Consider the following 15,437-nt stretch of genomic DNA (forward strand, 5'->3'; position numbering starts at 1 on the left):
GACTGCTCCGCACTCCCGCACGCACTTGACCCCAGAGACCAAGCTCACGCCCATAACAACGACAATACTTGGCGCGATTGCCAGTCTCAACCTTGCCCCAACGCCCTTTCGGACTCAATCCGAGAGCCACTCACTGTGAGCAATATAACCTTCCTGCCGATTCCCCAGCCCCGATTGCCTACTCCCATCATGTCGACTCCTATCCCGCCTGCCCCAAACACCTCTGCGGAGGATCTCATGGCTCAGCTCATCAGACAAGTAGCTAACCTTGCTACAGCTATGGAGGAACGCTCATCCTCTAAGTCAAGCATGAACAAAACCGAGGTTTTCAAGGGTAAAGATGGCGCTGAAGCCCGTCGCTTCATGGCTCAGTTCCAGAATTGGGCGTCAGAACAACCGGATCTCGCCAAAAGCCAAGTAAAACTCATCAAGTCCGCCTTGGGCTTCTTCACAGAAAGTGCCGGAGATTGGGCAACTCCCCATCTGCTACATTTCAATGCAGAAAATCCCCCTTTCGGAGGAAATTGGGAGGCGTTTCTGAAGGAATTTAGCCAACGGTTTGAACCAATGGACCCAGGTATGGAAGCCCGTAGCGAGATCAAGAATCTCAGGCAAAGTAAAGGACAGACAGTTGCGGAATTCGCTCAGAAGTTCAAGGATATCGGAGATCGGACTGAAATGTCTGATATTGACTTGCGGGAACGTTTCTTCACTGCATTACTCCCAGAGATCCGACAACACCTCATCACCGTAAACATTGCCCAAGGAATTGCTCCGACTCTGAAGGAGGCAATCAAACGGGCCATATCGGTGGATGTCTACCTGCACGATCCCACCATGACTGGCCGGAACTCTGGATACCCTCCCACGCATACCGCTCATACTACCCCTGCTGATCCCCACGCTATGGACATTGATGCAACCCACACCAGTAATGGGAATACTAGGGAAGCATTCCTAGCTCGCATGCAAGGACGATGCTTCGGCTGCGGTGCCCAAGGTCATGTCAAGCAAAACTGCCCACACCGAGAAACCACCTGCCGCTACTGTGGACGTCGAGGACATCTGGAAGCAGTCTGCCAAGACAAATTCATGGGACTCGGACGAGACCGAGGCCGACGCCAGCAACCTCGACGCCAACAGATATCCGCTACGGGACCCGCGCCATTCTCCCTATTCCCAAACGAATCCGTCCAAATCGCGTCCTCGACCCCAACATCTGCTCCTGCACCCGTAGCTGTTACTCCGAGCCCCCCTAACCAGGACTTTTCCAATCAGATTGGTCAAATAAGGGAATTACTTGATCGTGCTAACGCTATGTCCTCCTCGTCCTCTGGCTTTCAACAGGGTTTTTAAAGAGGGTACCCGCTTCGGCTGCACCGAGAGTACCCCGTAATCAGTTTGTTATGTTCGCTACTTCCTCGTATGACTCGCACCCATCATGTACAATATCGTCGATCCGGGAATTAAACTCTATTTCCCCACATTTCCGAATTCATGCGAGACTAAGAGGAAGGAATCACAGTATAACAACTGCAGCCATGGTAGACTGTGGAGCTACCGCCCTGTTTTTAAACCAAGACTTTGTCACCCGGAACCATGTAAGATGTGCACCCCTCCATAAACCAATCGACGTTTTTAATATCGATGGAACACCTAACCGAGCTGGACGGATAACCCATTTTGCAGGTCTAGCACTCACAGTGGATAATCAAGAGCGATGGATGGACTTTCTGATCACCAACCTAGGAGGTGAAGACATCATCCTTGGACTCCCCTGGCTACGGAAGGTAAATCCGGAGATTGATTGGGAGAAAGGACGACTTTCAGTAAAGCCTCCTCGAGTAACGATAGAAGAAGTCCCAGACGAGGAGATCTTGTACTCTCATCTAGCCGCCACTCACACAGAAAGCCCGATCCTTGAACTCCCGAACCTGGAACCTCCCGCAGAAACCCCCCACATTGAGGTGCCACTGGAAGCAACCCTTGAAGAGAGCGAATCAGCAGCAGTGGAAGAACCACCAATACACCGAATTCGAGCCAATCATAAAACCCGCCGGGCATGGGTAAAAGCAGGAATTCTAGAGGAACAGACGGAGGAAGTCTGGTGCGCCGCAGGATTCACTTACTCCCAGCAGCTAGCAGAGGAAGCCAACCGAGACAAACCCGTTAAAACCTTCGAAGAAATGGTCCCTGAGCAGTATCGTGATTTCAAGAAAGTTTTCTCAGAATCCGCCTCCGAACGATTACCTGCCCACCAACCTTGGGACCATGCGATTGATCTCGTACCTGGAGCACCGGCAACCATGCGTACCAAGATTTATCCCATGTCCCTAAACGAGCAGGAGGAGTTGGATCGTTTCTTAGAAGAAAACCTACGGAAAGGCTATATCGTCCCCTCAAAATCACCAATCTCATCACCGGTCTTCTTCGTAAAGAAGAAGGATGGGAAACTCCGTTTTGTACAAGACTACCGGAAACTGAACGAGTACACTGTGAAGAACCGATACCCTCTCCCATTAGTTGCTGACATCATTAGCCGACTTCAGGGAGCCAGATACTTCACGAAGTTTGATGTCCGCTGGGGTTACAATAACATACGGATTAAGAAGGGGCATGAATGGAAAGGCGCGTTCGCAACAACCCGAGGCTTGTTCGAGCCTAAGGTCATGTTCTTTGGTCTCACAAATTCCCCTGCCACGTTCCAAGCACTTATGAATGCTATATTTGCTGATCTCATTGCAGCCGGCAAGGTGGCAGTCTACCTAGATGACATCCTTATCTTCAGTAACGATCTCGAGGAACACCGACGAATAGTACGGGAAGTATTAACCCGGTTAGAAAAGCACGACCTCTACCTACGACCCGAAAAATGCGAATTTGAACAACAGATTGAATACCTCGGACTCATCATCTCAGAAGGGGAGGTGAGAATGGATCCGGTAAAAGTAGCGGCTGTTCGTGACTGGCCAGTCCCTACTAACCTTCGGGAACTACGAGGGTTCTTGGGATTTGCAAACTTCTACCGACGCTTTATCCGGAATTTTGCCAAAATAGCACGACCTCTGAACGACCTGACGAAGAAAGACACCAGCTTTACCTGGACCGACACTCGACAGAAAGCATTTGATACCCTTCGAGAAGCCTTCATCTCCGCACCAATCCTTGCTCTATGGACACCAGACAGGCCTACTCGAATCGAGGTAGACGCATCAGGCTTTGCCACGGGAGGCGCCCTTATGCAGAAGCAAGACGACGGCCAATGGCATCCGGTAGCCTTCAGATCGGCATCCATGCAGCCAGCGGAACGGAACTACGAAATCTACGATCGAGAAATGCTTGCTATCATTGAAGCACTGAAGGATTGGAGGAACTTTCTAGAAGGACTCCCTCAACCATTCGACATCATTACGGACCATTCGAACCTCGAATTCTGGCGCACTGCACAAGACCTCACCCGCCGACAAGCCCGATGGGCCCTCTATCTGTCACGGTTTGACTTTCATATGATCCACCGCCCTGGCAGAGTAAACACCCAAGCTGATGCTCTCTCCCGCATGGCAGTTCATCATGTATCGGACAGCGATGATAACCGACAACAGACAGTCCTTAAACCCGGCCACTTCATAAAAATTGCAGCTTCGATCCTACAGAACCCCTTAGAGGATCATATCCGGAAAGCCTCAGAACGGGAGGCACAGGTATTGGAGGGTCTCAAAACAGTCAAAGAACACGGACTACAGCGCTTGGCCAATGGGATAGCCGAATGGGAAGAAGACAATGGGTTGGTCTACTACCGAGGTCGAGTATACGTACCAGCAAACGACGACCTACGCACTGAGGTACTCCGCCAATGCCACGACCATCCAACTGCAGGACACCCCGGACTACACGGGACACTCGACTTGGTCAGTACCCATTTCTGGTGGCCTACGTTGCGCTCTTTTGTGGAAAAATACGTTGAGGGATGCGAGGTTTGTGCCCGTAAGAAGATCCAGCGACACCCACGGGCCGTAGCTCAACCATTAGATGTACCATCCGGTCTATGGGAAGAGGTAGGGGTTGACCTGATAACACAGCTACCTAACTCCCAAGGCTACGATGCTGTCTTGGTTTGCACAGACCTGTATGGAAAACAAATTCACGCTATTCCTTGCACCAGCTCCATCACAGCCGAAGGCGTTGCCGATATCTACTACCGAGAGATCTTCCGTCTCCATGGTCTTCCTCTTCACTTTAAATCCGACCGCGGACCTCAGTTTGCAGCTAAACTCATGTGATCCCTTCTCGCTAGGCTAGGAATTAAATCGGATCTAACCTCCGGATACCGTCCTCAGTCTAATGGCCAAACCGAACGAGCAAATCAGGAAGTAGAGAAATACATCCGCCTCTATGTAGGACGACGACAAGATGACTGGGCAGAGCACCTTCCCATGGCGGAGTTTGTGATTAACTCACGGACTCATTCTGTGCTAGGCATGTCCCCGTTCGAGTTAACCTATGGCTATCTTCCCCTGTTCAATATCCCAGTGGGCCAACGCAGCGGTATTCCAGCTGTGGATGACCGTATACGGATTCTCCGAGAAGCGCGACAAGATGCCGGAGCTGCCTTACACCTAGGAAAGAAACAACAGAAGGAGGGATACGAACGCGGGAAGCGGAAAGCTCATCAATTTAAAGTTGGAGACCTAGTCTGGCTCAGTGCAGAGGACATTAACCTTCAGCTTTCCAGTGAAAAGTTAGGAGATCGACAGCTTGGCCCTTATCGCATTCTGGAAAAAATTGGCCCTTTAGACTACCGCCTTGACCTTCCCCTATCCCTAGATCGCCTCCATCCCGTCTTCCATGTTGATAAACTATACCCCTGGAAAGGTAACTCCATTAATGGCGAAATACCAACACCACCAGAGCCGGTATACTTAGAGGATGAAGACGAACCGGAATACGAAGTAGAGGAGATCTTAGACAGCCGGGTTCGATGGAAGAAGTTGGAATATTTGGTTAAGTGGAAAGGTTACGACGCAGGGCACAACTCTTGGGAACCCGCAGCCAACCTCAGTCGAGCACCAAAAATTGTTCGGGCCTTTCATAAAAAACACCCAACAGCGGCAAAACCTTGACCATCGAGGGCAATGGTCATAAGGAAGGGGGTAATGTCATAAAGTACGCAGCCCCTATCATTTTCCTTTTCTCACTGTCTCGACGCCTTTACTTGTACGACACATCATCCCATCACTGTCAAACCCCCATCGATTACTGATCCATCGATTACTGATCCACCTGACCCATCTTCTCCTTCTATTGGCTTCCGCCACCTTCCTTGTTCCTAAACTGTACAGTATTACATCGTTGTTTCTCGCAGACCGGATTATGTATATATAGCCAACCCTCCACAGCCTGGTCCCTTATCTTGACCTCTCTGTCATTATCTGGGACCAGGTATGTGCTTACTTATTATTACCTATGACTACGATACTCAATATATCTCTGTCATTATCTGGGACCAGCCTGCCGCCGTTCTGCTTAGTCGCTCCGCCTTGTTGCCTTGTCCAGTTGCTCCGCCTCACCGTTCTGCTTAGTCGCTCCGCTTTCCCGCTCCGTTAGTCACACCGCCTCTGCCGCTTCGTGACAGTTGCAGCAATGCCTTCAATGAGAATAAGGAAGTGATACTCGTAATGAGCAATTGTTGCACCATTCGCATATGTAAAGAGGACGGGAACCCATTTTTCGATGAGAGGGGAGTAGATGGAGGTAACGATGAGGCGCCCATTTGGATCTTCCCAATACTTGTGAGCAGCATCAGAGAGCAACCCATGAAGTGGATCACCAACATCAGACATATCAGGTAAGGTCTGCTGCTGCATCCACTCAGTTTGAAGAGAAATACAGACTATATCGGAGCTGACATAATCTTTGCAAGGAACTGTCGAATGCTTGCCCTTCCACTTCTGCAGATTCTGCAGGTTTCCAAATGCACTAGTAGGGCCATTTCCATCCTTTTTCTTCTCTTGATTCAGCCGATAGCTAGTGTATGCCCTTTGTGAGAACTTCTGCCCAAGATCAGCAGCACTAGGTCCAAAGCCTTGTGGAGCAGGGGCACCAACCATAAGCTGAGTGGAGGTCGCATTAGGTCTATTTTCGTATACTGTGCGGAAACGCTGATCCTCTGCTGCTGTAGTGCGCACAACACCTGGAAGCCGGCTATGGGTATGAGCAGTACCATTGATGTATCTGTACTGTGTTGTCGAAATGTCACCATCCTGCTGACCCCAGGTGATAAGGTACGACCGTGAAGAACAGTGGTCATGCTTCAATTGACCACCACAGTAACACCTAGCTGAAAGCTGTTTCTGGAGTCCAGCAGACTCAACCTGAGGCCGTCCAATAAATTGACAACCCTCAACTGTGCATATCAAAACACCAAGGCATTTTTTGTTCAATATCTTCCCACCCGCAATAGTTGAAGATCCAACAGAGGAGTTTCGGCTCCGAGTAGTGTTACTTTTAGTAGCCCATTGAACTGCCAGCCGCTTAGTAGCCATATACTCAGTGTGAGTAAGATCCAATCGAAATCGACCATTCGGCCAAGGATCCCATTCACCACCTTGTAGATTACCAAGTAAGGTTGCAATAACACCTTGATCAAGTTCGCAAACTGAGAGTGGCTGGGGATCGAGAGGAATGAAGGTTGTAAGTGCAGCAGGGTTTGAAAGGTCAATCAAAGGAATACTAGTCCAATTTTTGGAATTAGGGTGGAGAGAATCAGAAGCAGGCTGGGAGGGATGTATATTTGGTTGGGATTTCACTAAATTTCCGGTGGGTTGAGTCTGAGATATGAGACGATTAACTTGTTGGAATCCAATTTGAATTCCTGTACATTAAATTAGGAACTAGACTTGGAACAGATATAGCATTCAAGACTTACCATTTTCATCAAACACTGGCAAAGTGTGCATTTCAGTGGTAGGCCCCATAATGCTCACTGTCTTTTTGGGTTTCATTGATTCTTCATCATCAGAACCAGAATAAATTGTTTGTGCAATGAATTTTCGGAGCTTGGTCTAATAGAATATCTCGACTTAGACATTTTTCTGACCATTTGTGATACTATAAATTCAACTTACAAACCAACTCATTGTGTTACAATATTCAACTTGCAGGGAATTGGATGGGGAAAGGGTACCGAAGATTTCTCGAGTTCTCTCTTATACTTCGTTCATAACCCATCAATTTCTCGGGTATTTTCAGGGTTGTTTCAACTTGAGAAAAATTTAATATAGATCTTTCGAAGTAAATTCACTGAAAGGTATGAATGTAAAGTAAGGTTGTTTCATTGTACACAATGTCTGAAATGATTCAGTCAAAATGTTATAAATTTAACCCGAACGCAGTTACATTGAACGTGAACGCAGGTACATTGAACGCGAACGCACTTATTTGAACGCAATGAACTCGAACGCAAATCCATCGGAACACAGAACGCACCGGCGGAACGCGAAATTATACCGTCCGTACCCAAAGTACGCTATCTCGGACAGGGATTGAGCCTTCTGAGGCCTAAAGTACGCTAATTTCGGCCAAGGAAAATGGCAAAATTGGGTCCTAAAGTACGCTAATTCGGATGGGGTCTGGTAGGAGCTTCCGGGGTCCTGTTCTCGCCCATTACATAACTGTAAGTGGGGCACGGCATGCTTGGACTGAAGTCAAAGAGAACTGGGACGAGTTCTTGAAGACGGACGCTGGTAAACAACTAGAAGCTCAGGCTAAGGAATCACAGGTGCAAAACATCGACTTCAAGCAGTTTGTACATGCATGCTTGGTAATTGGCAGAACAGCCGAAAACTTTGCGGGGTATTCGATCAATGTATGAACTGTAGGAAGAACGAGAATGAGCGAGAATGACAGTTATCCAAAAACATATCGATTATCATTATTCTGACTCAGATTGCGCGAGGTTCTTTGCGAGACTAACAGCTGCAGCGCTGAGCGCTGAGATTTGGTGCAGAGGAATATGGAAGATGTAGGTCATGGTCCATTACACCCTTTCCTTCCGCTCATCATTCGAAAGTGAGACTAGGATGCCCTTACCCCTCTAACATCCATGAAACATTATATAAATGCTGATACTAATAAGTTATACGTCGGATGAATGCAGAGAAGGAAAAAGAAACCAAGGAGCAATTTTGTTCGAATACTTCGGTCAATGATTCTATGTATGCAACAACGGTGGCATAGTGATCTGGTTGCATGTGCTTTCCATTCAACAGAGCGACAAGTAATGCTCATCTACATGTACTTGGGAGAATTATAAATTCCCGATATAGTACACTGCGAAAGATTCAAAGTACTGAAACATGAAAACATGAACCTGAATAATGCATGAAAGAACAGACGACGCGTAAAGGAAGACTCACTGTAAACTCACTATCAGTAAAACCATACCAAAGCTTGGAGATACGACACGGTACGGGATCCGTTGGAAATCTCATTCGAATGATATTTCCACAAATGGATCGCCGATTTCTACAATGAACGTTCAAATCAGATAATAGATCCGAGACGGTTGTGCGCGCTTTACACCGACCTTTCCTCAGAAATTCAACGGCTCCCATATCTAATAGCTCATCCTTTTCTCTCTTCTCCTTCTGCATTTCATAGTTCGCACCTCTTCCTCCCTGTCTTTCCCGGTCTCGTTCCCTTTCACCTTCTCCGCCAGCTCCTTTGGCGTGATGATGCGGGTTGTCCCTTCTGCGAGACTTAGAATCTCTGGGGTCCCTGCTAGACACTGATCCAGGGTTTAGACGGCGTTTGGACGACAAAGATGTTGCCGATGAAGGAACAGTGTTACCAAAGGAACCGGTAGAGTTGATAACAAGGCCGGATGGGAACGAGGAAGATGGTGGTAGGCTCATTTCTTCAACATCGGACCCTGACGACGGCGTCGAGAGCGTTGGTGAGCCTGGTTCGATTGGCGAGTTCATTGTAAGTACTTGCTGCTCAGGTATTAGCGCTCGGGCGTTTCAATAACTTCGACCGTTGTTGATGATTGTTTGTTCGAAACCCAAATTTGTGAGGCGATTTGACCTGTCGAGTTTGTTCAGCTTTCCTTCCACTGCTCACGTCCTTCACTTTTAAGTCGCCCCGTCACTTTCAATTAAACAATGGCTGAAGAGGAAATTATTGCGAACTCTTACGTTGGTTTCGATACCATCACGCAGCAAATTGAGCACAAGTTGCTGAAGAGGGGATTCCAATTTAATGTCATTGTCGTTGGTGCGTTTTCATGCTCGAATCCCTTTACCGAAAGGTCTATAATGAATCGTCACTTTGCTCACAACTTCTTGCTTTACAGGACAAACGGGACTGGGCAAGTCGACGCTCATCAACACTATCTTTGCCTCGCACTTGATGGATTCAAAGGGTCGTTTTGCTGCCGACGAGCCTGTTCGTCAGACTACAGAAATACAAACTGTCTCTCATGGTACGTTTTGTATGGAACATTCTGTACTTTACCAGCGAAGCTTTCGAATTTGAACGTATCAACGACGCGCTCTGCTGACGTTGCAAGGACGCACGGTGTACGCCTCTCGTTATGCGGATATGCTTCTACTCCCACTTACGTCTTCGTCTCAATTTGGGCCAAGTTTAAACACCCCTCTTTTGGCTTACAGTTATTGTTGAAAATGGCGTCAAGCTGAGGTTGAACATCGTTGATACTCCTGGGTACGGTGACCAGGTCAACAATGAGGGATGGTTCGTTTGCGTCTGTTTCCTCCTAAGTTCGGCCAATTCAATCTGATTCTGTTTTCAAAGCTGGGACCCAATCATCAAATACATTAAAGACCAACACAGCGCCTACCTTCGTAAAGAGCTTACCGCGCAACGGGACCGTTACATTCAGGACACCCGTATTCACTGCTGTATATACTTCATCAACCCAACCGGTCACTCACTCAGACCTATCGACGTAATTGTGATGAAAAAATTGAGTGAAGTCGTCAACGTCGTGCCGGTTATTGCCAAGTCGGATACGTTGACGGTCGATGAGAGGTTGGCGTTCAAGGATAAGGTGGGTGCTTCGTATTCGAACTGGTTTTGGGTCACGGTGAGAGCTGATCATTCGTCTGTGCAACATGTTCGTAGATTCGGGAAGAACTTGTGTACCACAATATACGTCTCTACCCCTTTGATACTGACGAAGACGATGAGGAAGAAGTTAGTCTCAACGAGACCATCCGCGTGCGTATCATCTTCAAACTCCTCCGGATCACCTTGTTACAGTCATTATTAATTCCCTCCCTCTATGTGTAGTCGATCATCCCCTTCGCCATCGTCGGTTCTGAAAACAACGTCATCATCAACGGTGCACCCGTCAGGGGGAGGAAAAACCGTTGGGGTGTGGTCAACGTTGAGGATCCGGGTCATTGCGAATTTGTAAATTTGAGGAACTTCCTGACCAGGTTGGTGTTGCTTTTCATTTCGTTTCCTCGATTGGTTTTTTGGAGACTTCAAGCGCTGACTTTCCTACCTCCCTTGTTCCCAGAACACATCTTCAGGACCTCATTGAAACAACAGCCCAAATTCATTACGAAGCTTTCCGTTCCAAGCAGCTGCTTGCGCTCAAGGAGGGTGTCAACCAGCGTCCAACAACCGGGCAGTAAAGGAAGAGATTGTCTCTCATTCTCGCTATCTTCACATTCGGTGTGCCCTGTATGTATTACATCCCCCTCCACTCAACTTGCCAAATGAGGTAACACTGACTTGGGACTTTGAAAACTTTGAAAGGCTCAAAAAATGATACCCTCACGACACGGTGACAGTCCGCGTCGTTTTTCTTGCGAATGGATGGTGGGAGATGGATTATGGAGGGAGGTTCCGTGGAGCAGCATCTGGACATCTGAACAATATTTCATTCTAGTCACTCTCTTCATCGGTCTTTCTGTTTTTCGCCGTCTCTATTGGATGTCCCCAGTCCTTTCCTCCAGCCCCAGTTCCTGTCTTGTCTTGTTTCTTATACCGATGGATACTTGTAGCTAGTTCTGTACGTGCAATCGTACTTTTAGTATTCTTCCACTGTTGAAGTGGCATCTGTTTGCGTTCATTCTGATGAAGTTATCCTTTGATGCTTTCAATGCGCGCGTGTGGTGTGAAAAGTAAATATGCGATGGAGGCATATATATGATGAAGTATATGAAGGTAATGTCGACATATCTTAAGGGGAAAGCGCACTAGTACATACCGTATGAATGAAAAAGAAATTGCAGATGAGCTGCCGACAGAATTGAGTCCGTACTCTATATACATAGTGCTAGCTAATCACAGCATGTCCATCCACCGGACCAGGAGAATATCCAGGAGGGGGTTCATCACTAAGACCCTGTGCCCACGCAGAATTCTGCTGGTCCTGCAAATACGCGATATGCTCAGACATGGCTTGTATCTGCGCTTTTAACTGCGAAACATCTTCCTTCCCATCCGCCGACCTCGGAGACCTCATAGACCTACTCCTCGCCACGCTCGACAAAGATCGACCCGGAGCGGAAATTGAACTCGACATTGTTGGATCACGACCATCATTCCGCTCCGCAGCTTCGATTTGCAAATCTTTGATTTCGTCAGTGATCTGCTGCATCTGCCGTTCGAGGTCCTGTTGTCGTTGGCGGCGAATAGCAGATTTGGAGTCGAGAGGTAAAGGCGGGGGAATTGTGGAAGAAGTGCGTGGTACGCCTTCAGATATTCCAGTGGTCGTTCTCTGCAGCAGCGCAGTGGATGTGCGGAATGTGGATGAAGGTCTAGAGGAGTCATTTGGGTGAGTAGAATCTACTGCGAGGGGTAAGATGAATGGATCAATCTCTCGTTGGAGAACTGTGTTGGGATCATCGTTATGATAATCGTTATCTTCGCTCTTTGTTCGCCGCTGACAGAAGAACCACACGACTGCGACAATGGCTAGAGCAGCAACTCCTCCAATGACTCCCCCTGCGATGGCACCAGCAGATACGGTTTTGGAATCTGACTGCGAGGATGAATAGTCTGTAGTACTTGATGCGGAAGAGGATGACGACGATGAAGACGACGACACCGACGACGTTGTGGTATCCGGTCTCTGGAACCTGCAGGTGCATGTTGGTTGTTGTCGGCGGACAGAAGATACCACTCACGTATACAGCGCATAGTCAAAATTGAGCCAATAATTACTGCTGAGACCGGAGGTACTGATGACCATCTGATGACTGCTGTTTTTCATTCCAGTTTCGGAAAACGCCAAAGCACTTTCGTTGAAGTAGAAACTGGGAGCAGACGAGCTAGAATTGGGCGAATGGCTGAACGTGCTGACTAAAGTTCCATCCAGTGTGAAATTGGCAAGAGTGGAAGTACTAATTCCTGGATTGGGGTCATTTGAGAGGATGAAGAATATATATATAGCAGTGCCTGTTAACATTCGATTATACTCTGCGTGAGCTCGACGTGACGTCGCTTTGGGGACATACCAATGAAATCGAACGAGATGGAGATGTTTTTCAACTCGGGGTTATAGGTCGCGGCAGTGTAGGTGCCATCGAAAGCACTCGATATGTCAGGTACGAGGGCACAACCTGAAGATATATAACATTCCATCAACCCTCTGGTATTAAAAGAAGAAAAAAATCCGCACCCGAGCACGTATTGTCTTCCCAAACACCAGTAGTATCAGGAAGGTACGTTGGCCTAACTCCAGTCACGGAATCACCTAGTGTATCGTCGATAGAGCGATTAACTGCAGTCGAGGACACAAGGGATAATTCACATAGAAATATACAGATAAAGAGGAAGATGGGTGGGAGAGGACGTCGTCCGGTCATAACATTGAGCATAAGATTGAACCAAACGGTTGAGGATGTACTTGGATAGGATAGGATATTGGTATAAATTCTAGAAACCGCGGGCCTTCAAGTTCACAGCCTCCGCCAGGTCTCCGCGACCAGGCTCCAAATTGGACCAATCGAGTCCAACCAACGGGTGACCTCGGGTGGTGACCCGAGGATTCAATTCACTCCAAATCATCACGAATTATCGTGGCTAATTCCCCTCGTCCCTCGAAAGACTAGGAGCTATTAGGAGCCAAGAGAGCCTGGAATTTGAAATTAAAAACCGAAAGTAGTACGCTCTAGTACGCTGTTACAGCTTGCAAGCAGCAGTAACTTGTGGAGTTTCGATAACTGATGTAAGTCGAATCACTTCTAAGGGTATAATATCGCGATAAAAACTTCTGCCTCTGAAACAGCAAGAGTCCAGTCAGGATAAGATAAAATTAGAGAGTGTAGAGTACTCAAGTGAGAAGAAGATTTCTCGTATGGTGAGCGCGCGCTTATATCACGTTGCTTGCAAGGTCTATTCCACTCGGTATTTGACCTCTTGATGTGCAGGCACATTTTTGCTATGTTTGGTTTCAGCCAAACCACTTCAAACACTATCCTATCCAGATCCTAGATGCGCGCCGCATTTTTGATCTCAAGCAAGGTGTGCAGTCCACAACAGTGGGGCCTATTTATAAATAAATCAGAACTGAATGTTCTCTGAAATTCAACTCGCGCCAGCTCCATCACGTCTGTCCCCATAATCATTTTCTGCACCTCCGCATCCATATACTTGTCCGGACTTGGCCCTCCTTTGGTCTTCAGTGCCGCGAATTGTTTATCTCTTTCCTCTCTTGCTGCTCCTTCTCCCAAGTGCAGGGTCCTGCAGGACGCTGCCGCTAAATCTACCAGCGTCTCTGCACGTTCTTTTCGCACACGCTCGTACATTCTCAATGCCTTGTTAATCGAGTCCGAATTTGCTTCCGGTAACATAGACAAGATAACTGCCAGAACCCCTGCGTCCTCAACAGCCTGTGCAGCCCCTTGAGCTGATTAAAGAAATTTCAGCGAATGTATCTAGGAACCACGAAGGAACTTGCCAAGATGAGGAAGTGTAGGATGACAGGCATCTCCAACAAGCGCAACGCTCCCTCTGACCCACGTCGGCAATGGGCTATGGACCCTGAGCTTCCATTCGCAGACATCTCCTTCCGGAACGAGGTTTAGCATGCGTTGTATCAGGGGACAGAAGTCCTTGAAGCTGTCAAGCATATCAACTTTCGAGCCGCGCGTCGTGTACGTTGCAGAGGGGGCTGATGCGAAATGGGTATCCGGCTGCGCGGTCGAGATGTTGTAGATGTTCTTGTTACTGATTGGGTATGCAATTATGTGTCTTCGTTCACCAATCCACCGTGTTACCTGGTCGGCTTCTAGGAGCTCGAGTATCTCTGAATCTGATTTCATCTGATCTCTCGTGAGCATGATACGGTATGCAGACTGACCGGAGTCGGTCACTTCTACATCGACGCCAAGCTCTTTCAATATTTGTGGACGTACTGAAGACTTGATGCCATCGGCCGCCAGCACGACGTCTGCAAAAACATCGTACGATTCGCCGTTCCTAGGAGTAACAACTAATTTGGGCTTTGGTTGCCAGGTTTTGATGCTACAGGATGAATCGAAGTGGAAGGTGATGGCTTTCTCTTCCTTGCAGGCATTGTACAATTCTCCTGCTAACGAAGATCTGTGGCTGACCATATGAGGTGTCCCGTATTCTTCTCTGACATGTGCAAATTCAACACGACCTAACTCCTTGTTATCGTTGTGCTCTGGGTCCATTTGTGAAGGTTAACTAACAGTCATCGTCATGAAATAGATTCATCAAGCTTACGCCGAATACTTGCAACCTTGACCTCTGTAGCCTCCTTCGTTACCGGCTCCCAGCATCCCAATCGTTTGAGTATTCTTCCCATGTTCGGTGCAAGCTGAATCCCTGCTCCCACGAAACCTAGATCCGACGTTGCCTCATAGACATCAATACGCTGTATCCCGTACTTGGCCAATGCTAATGCGCAGGAAAGTCCTCCTATGCCTGCTCCAATGATTGCTACGTGAAGGCCTTGTTGCTCATTCATCTTCGTTTACACGGTGCGTTCGGATAAAAAGTGAAGGAACAGGTAGAAAGTTGAGTTGCATTAGAGCGGCCAGCTTGGCCTCTACACCATGGCTCAGAATAAATCGCTTCCCGTACAAAGTAGAGCGGTCTCGTGAAAATTAGATCTTCGTGAGGACGAATAGTAGCTGACAGTTTACAGTCGATTTCGGTCTGAAACTGCTGTGGGATCCCGGAATCCCAGTACAGTATTCAAAATAGAACAAAAGACCTGCTGCTACGGAATTTTTTTATAGCCTGAGCAAAAAAAATCGACTTCCCATCTCTTCTTTCAAAAACAAAGACTACCAACGTGCGACGACGGGAAACCAATACCGTCCAAAAACAAAACAAGGACTTTCATAAAAAGCGGTCAAAGAGTCAATTACCATCATCACTGTGATTTTGAACGTACTGTATGTTACTGCATTCATGTACAATGTACAATG

The 15,437-nt window shown here is 47.7% G+C and overlaps 6 protein-coding genes across 6 annotated transcripts; 1 reads left to right on the forward strand and 5 right to left on the reverse strand.

Moving 5' to 3' along the window:
- Positions 1-5,600: 5,600 nt before the first annotated feature.
- Positions 5,601-6,974, reverse strand: C8R40DRAFT_1237469 (uncharacterized protein; the record flags this gene model as incomplete). The annotated part of the gene is made up of 2 exons (XM_046233435.1): positions 5,601-6,871; positions 6,926-6,974. 2 exons carry the CDS (start codon positions 6,972-6,974, stop codon positions 5,601-5,603), a joined length of 1,320 nt encoding a protein of 439 aa, XP_046085958.1.
- A 1,067-nt stretch (positions 6,975-8,041) lies between these two features.
- C8R40DRAFT_233063 (uncharacterized protein) lies at positions 8,042-8,437 on the reverse strand. The gene is made up of 2 exons (XM_046234417.1): positions 8,426-8,437; positions 8,042-8,347 (listed from the first exon to the last, which is right to left on the reverse strand). Exon 2 carries the CDS (start codon positions 8,284-8,286, stop codon positions 8,110-8,112), a length of 177 nt encoding a protein of 58 aa, XP_046085959.1. The 5' UTR covers positions 8,287-8,347; positions 8,426-8,437; the 3' UTR covers positions 8,042-8,109.
- Positions 8,438-8,485: 48 nt separating this feature from the next.
- C8R40DRAFT_1170975 (uncharacterized protein) lies at positions 8,486-8,981 on the reverse strand (the record flags this gene model as incomplete). Its single annotated transcript, XM_046231623.1, has 2 exons — positions 8,486-8,523; positions 8,585-8,981. The coding sequence occupies 2 exons, from the start codon at positions 8,979-8,981 to the stop codon at positions 8,486-8,488; spliced, it is 435 nt and encodes a 144-aa protein (XP_046085960.1).
- Positions 8,982-9,062: 81 nt separating this feature from the next.
- On the forward strand, positions 9,063-11,132 carry C8R40DRAFT_1105946 (GTP binding protein). Its single transcript, XM_046228147.1, has 8 exons — positions 9,063-9,273; positions 9,353-9,481; positions 9,672-9,753; positions 9,814-10,069; positions 10,144-10,239; positions 10,312-10,460; positions 10,544-10,710; positions 10,786-11,132. The coding sequence occupies exons 1-7, from the start codon at positions 9,162-9,164 to the stop codon at positions 10,659-10,661; spliced, it is 942 nt and encodes a 313-aa protein (XP_046085961.1). The 5' UTR covers positions 9,063-9,161; the 3' UTR covers positions 10,662-10,710; positions 10,786-11,132.
- Positions 11,133-11,308: 176 nt separating this feature from the next.
- Positions 11,309-12,854, reverse strand: C8R40DRAFT_1170977 (uncharacterized protein; the record flags this gene model as incomplete). The annotated part of the gene is made up of 4 exons (XM_046231624.1): positions 11,309-12,113; positions 12,162-12,432; positions 12,492-12,596; positions 12,656-12,854. The coding sequence occupies 4 exons, from the start codon at positions 12,852-12,854 to the stop codon at positions 11,309-11,311; spliced, it is 1,380 nt and encodes a 459-aa protein (XP_046085962.1).
- A 596-nt stretch (positions 12,855-13,450) lies between these two features.
- C8R40DRAFT_1160930 (uncharacterized protein) lies at positions 13,451-15,061 on the reverse strand (the record flags this gene model as incomplete). Its single annotated transcript, XM_046230071.1, has 5 exons — positions 13,451-13,524; positions 13,547-13,885; positions 13,937-14,665; positions 14,728-14,962; positions 15,059-15,061. The coding sequence occupies 5 exons, from the start codon at positions 15,059-15,061 to the stop codon at positions 13,451-13,453; spliced, it is 1,380 nt and encodes a 459-aa protein (XP_046085963.1).
- Between the last annotated feature and the right edge of the window lie 376 nt (positions 15,062-15,437).

Source organism: Lentinula edodes (assembly GCF_021015755.1).
Source record: "Lentinula edodes strain Le(Bin) 0899 ss11 chromosome Unknown C8R40scaffold_19, whole genome shotgun sequence".
In the NCBI taxonomy this organism is placed as follows: Eukaryota; Fungi; Basidiomycota; class Agaricomycetes; order Agaricales; family Omphalotaceae; genus Lentinula; species Lentinula edodes.

Bases quoted from the DNA above. Each gene is read 5' to 3' on its own strand.
- C8R40DRAFT_233063 (XM_046234417.1), bottom strand. From the start codon at position 8,286: ATGAGCATTACTTGTCGCTCTGTTGAATGGAAAGCACATGCAACCAGA.
- C8R40DRAFT_1105946 (XM_046228147.1), top strand. From the start codon at position 9,162: ATGGCTGAAGAGGAAATTATTGCGAACTCTTACGTTGGTTTCGATACC. The intron at 9,274-9,352 runs GTGCGTTTTCAT...CTTGCTTTACAG, and splicing joins ATTTAATGTCATTGTCGTTG to GACAAACGGGACTGGGCAAG. The intron at 10,240-10,311 runs GTGCGTATCATC...CTCTATGTGTAG, and splicing joins GTCTCAACGAGACCATCCGC to TCGATCATCCCCTTCGCCAT.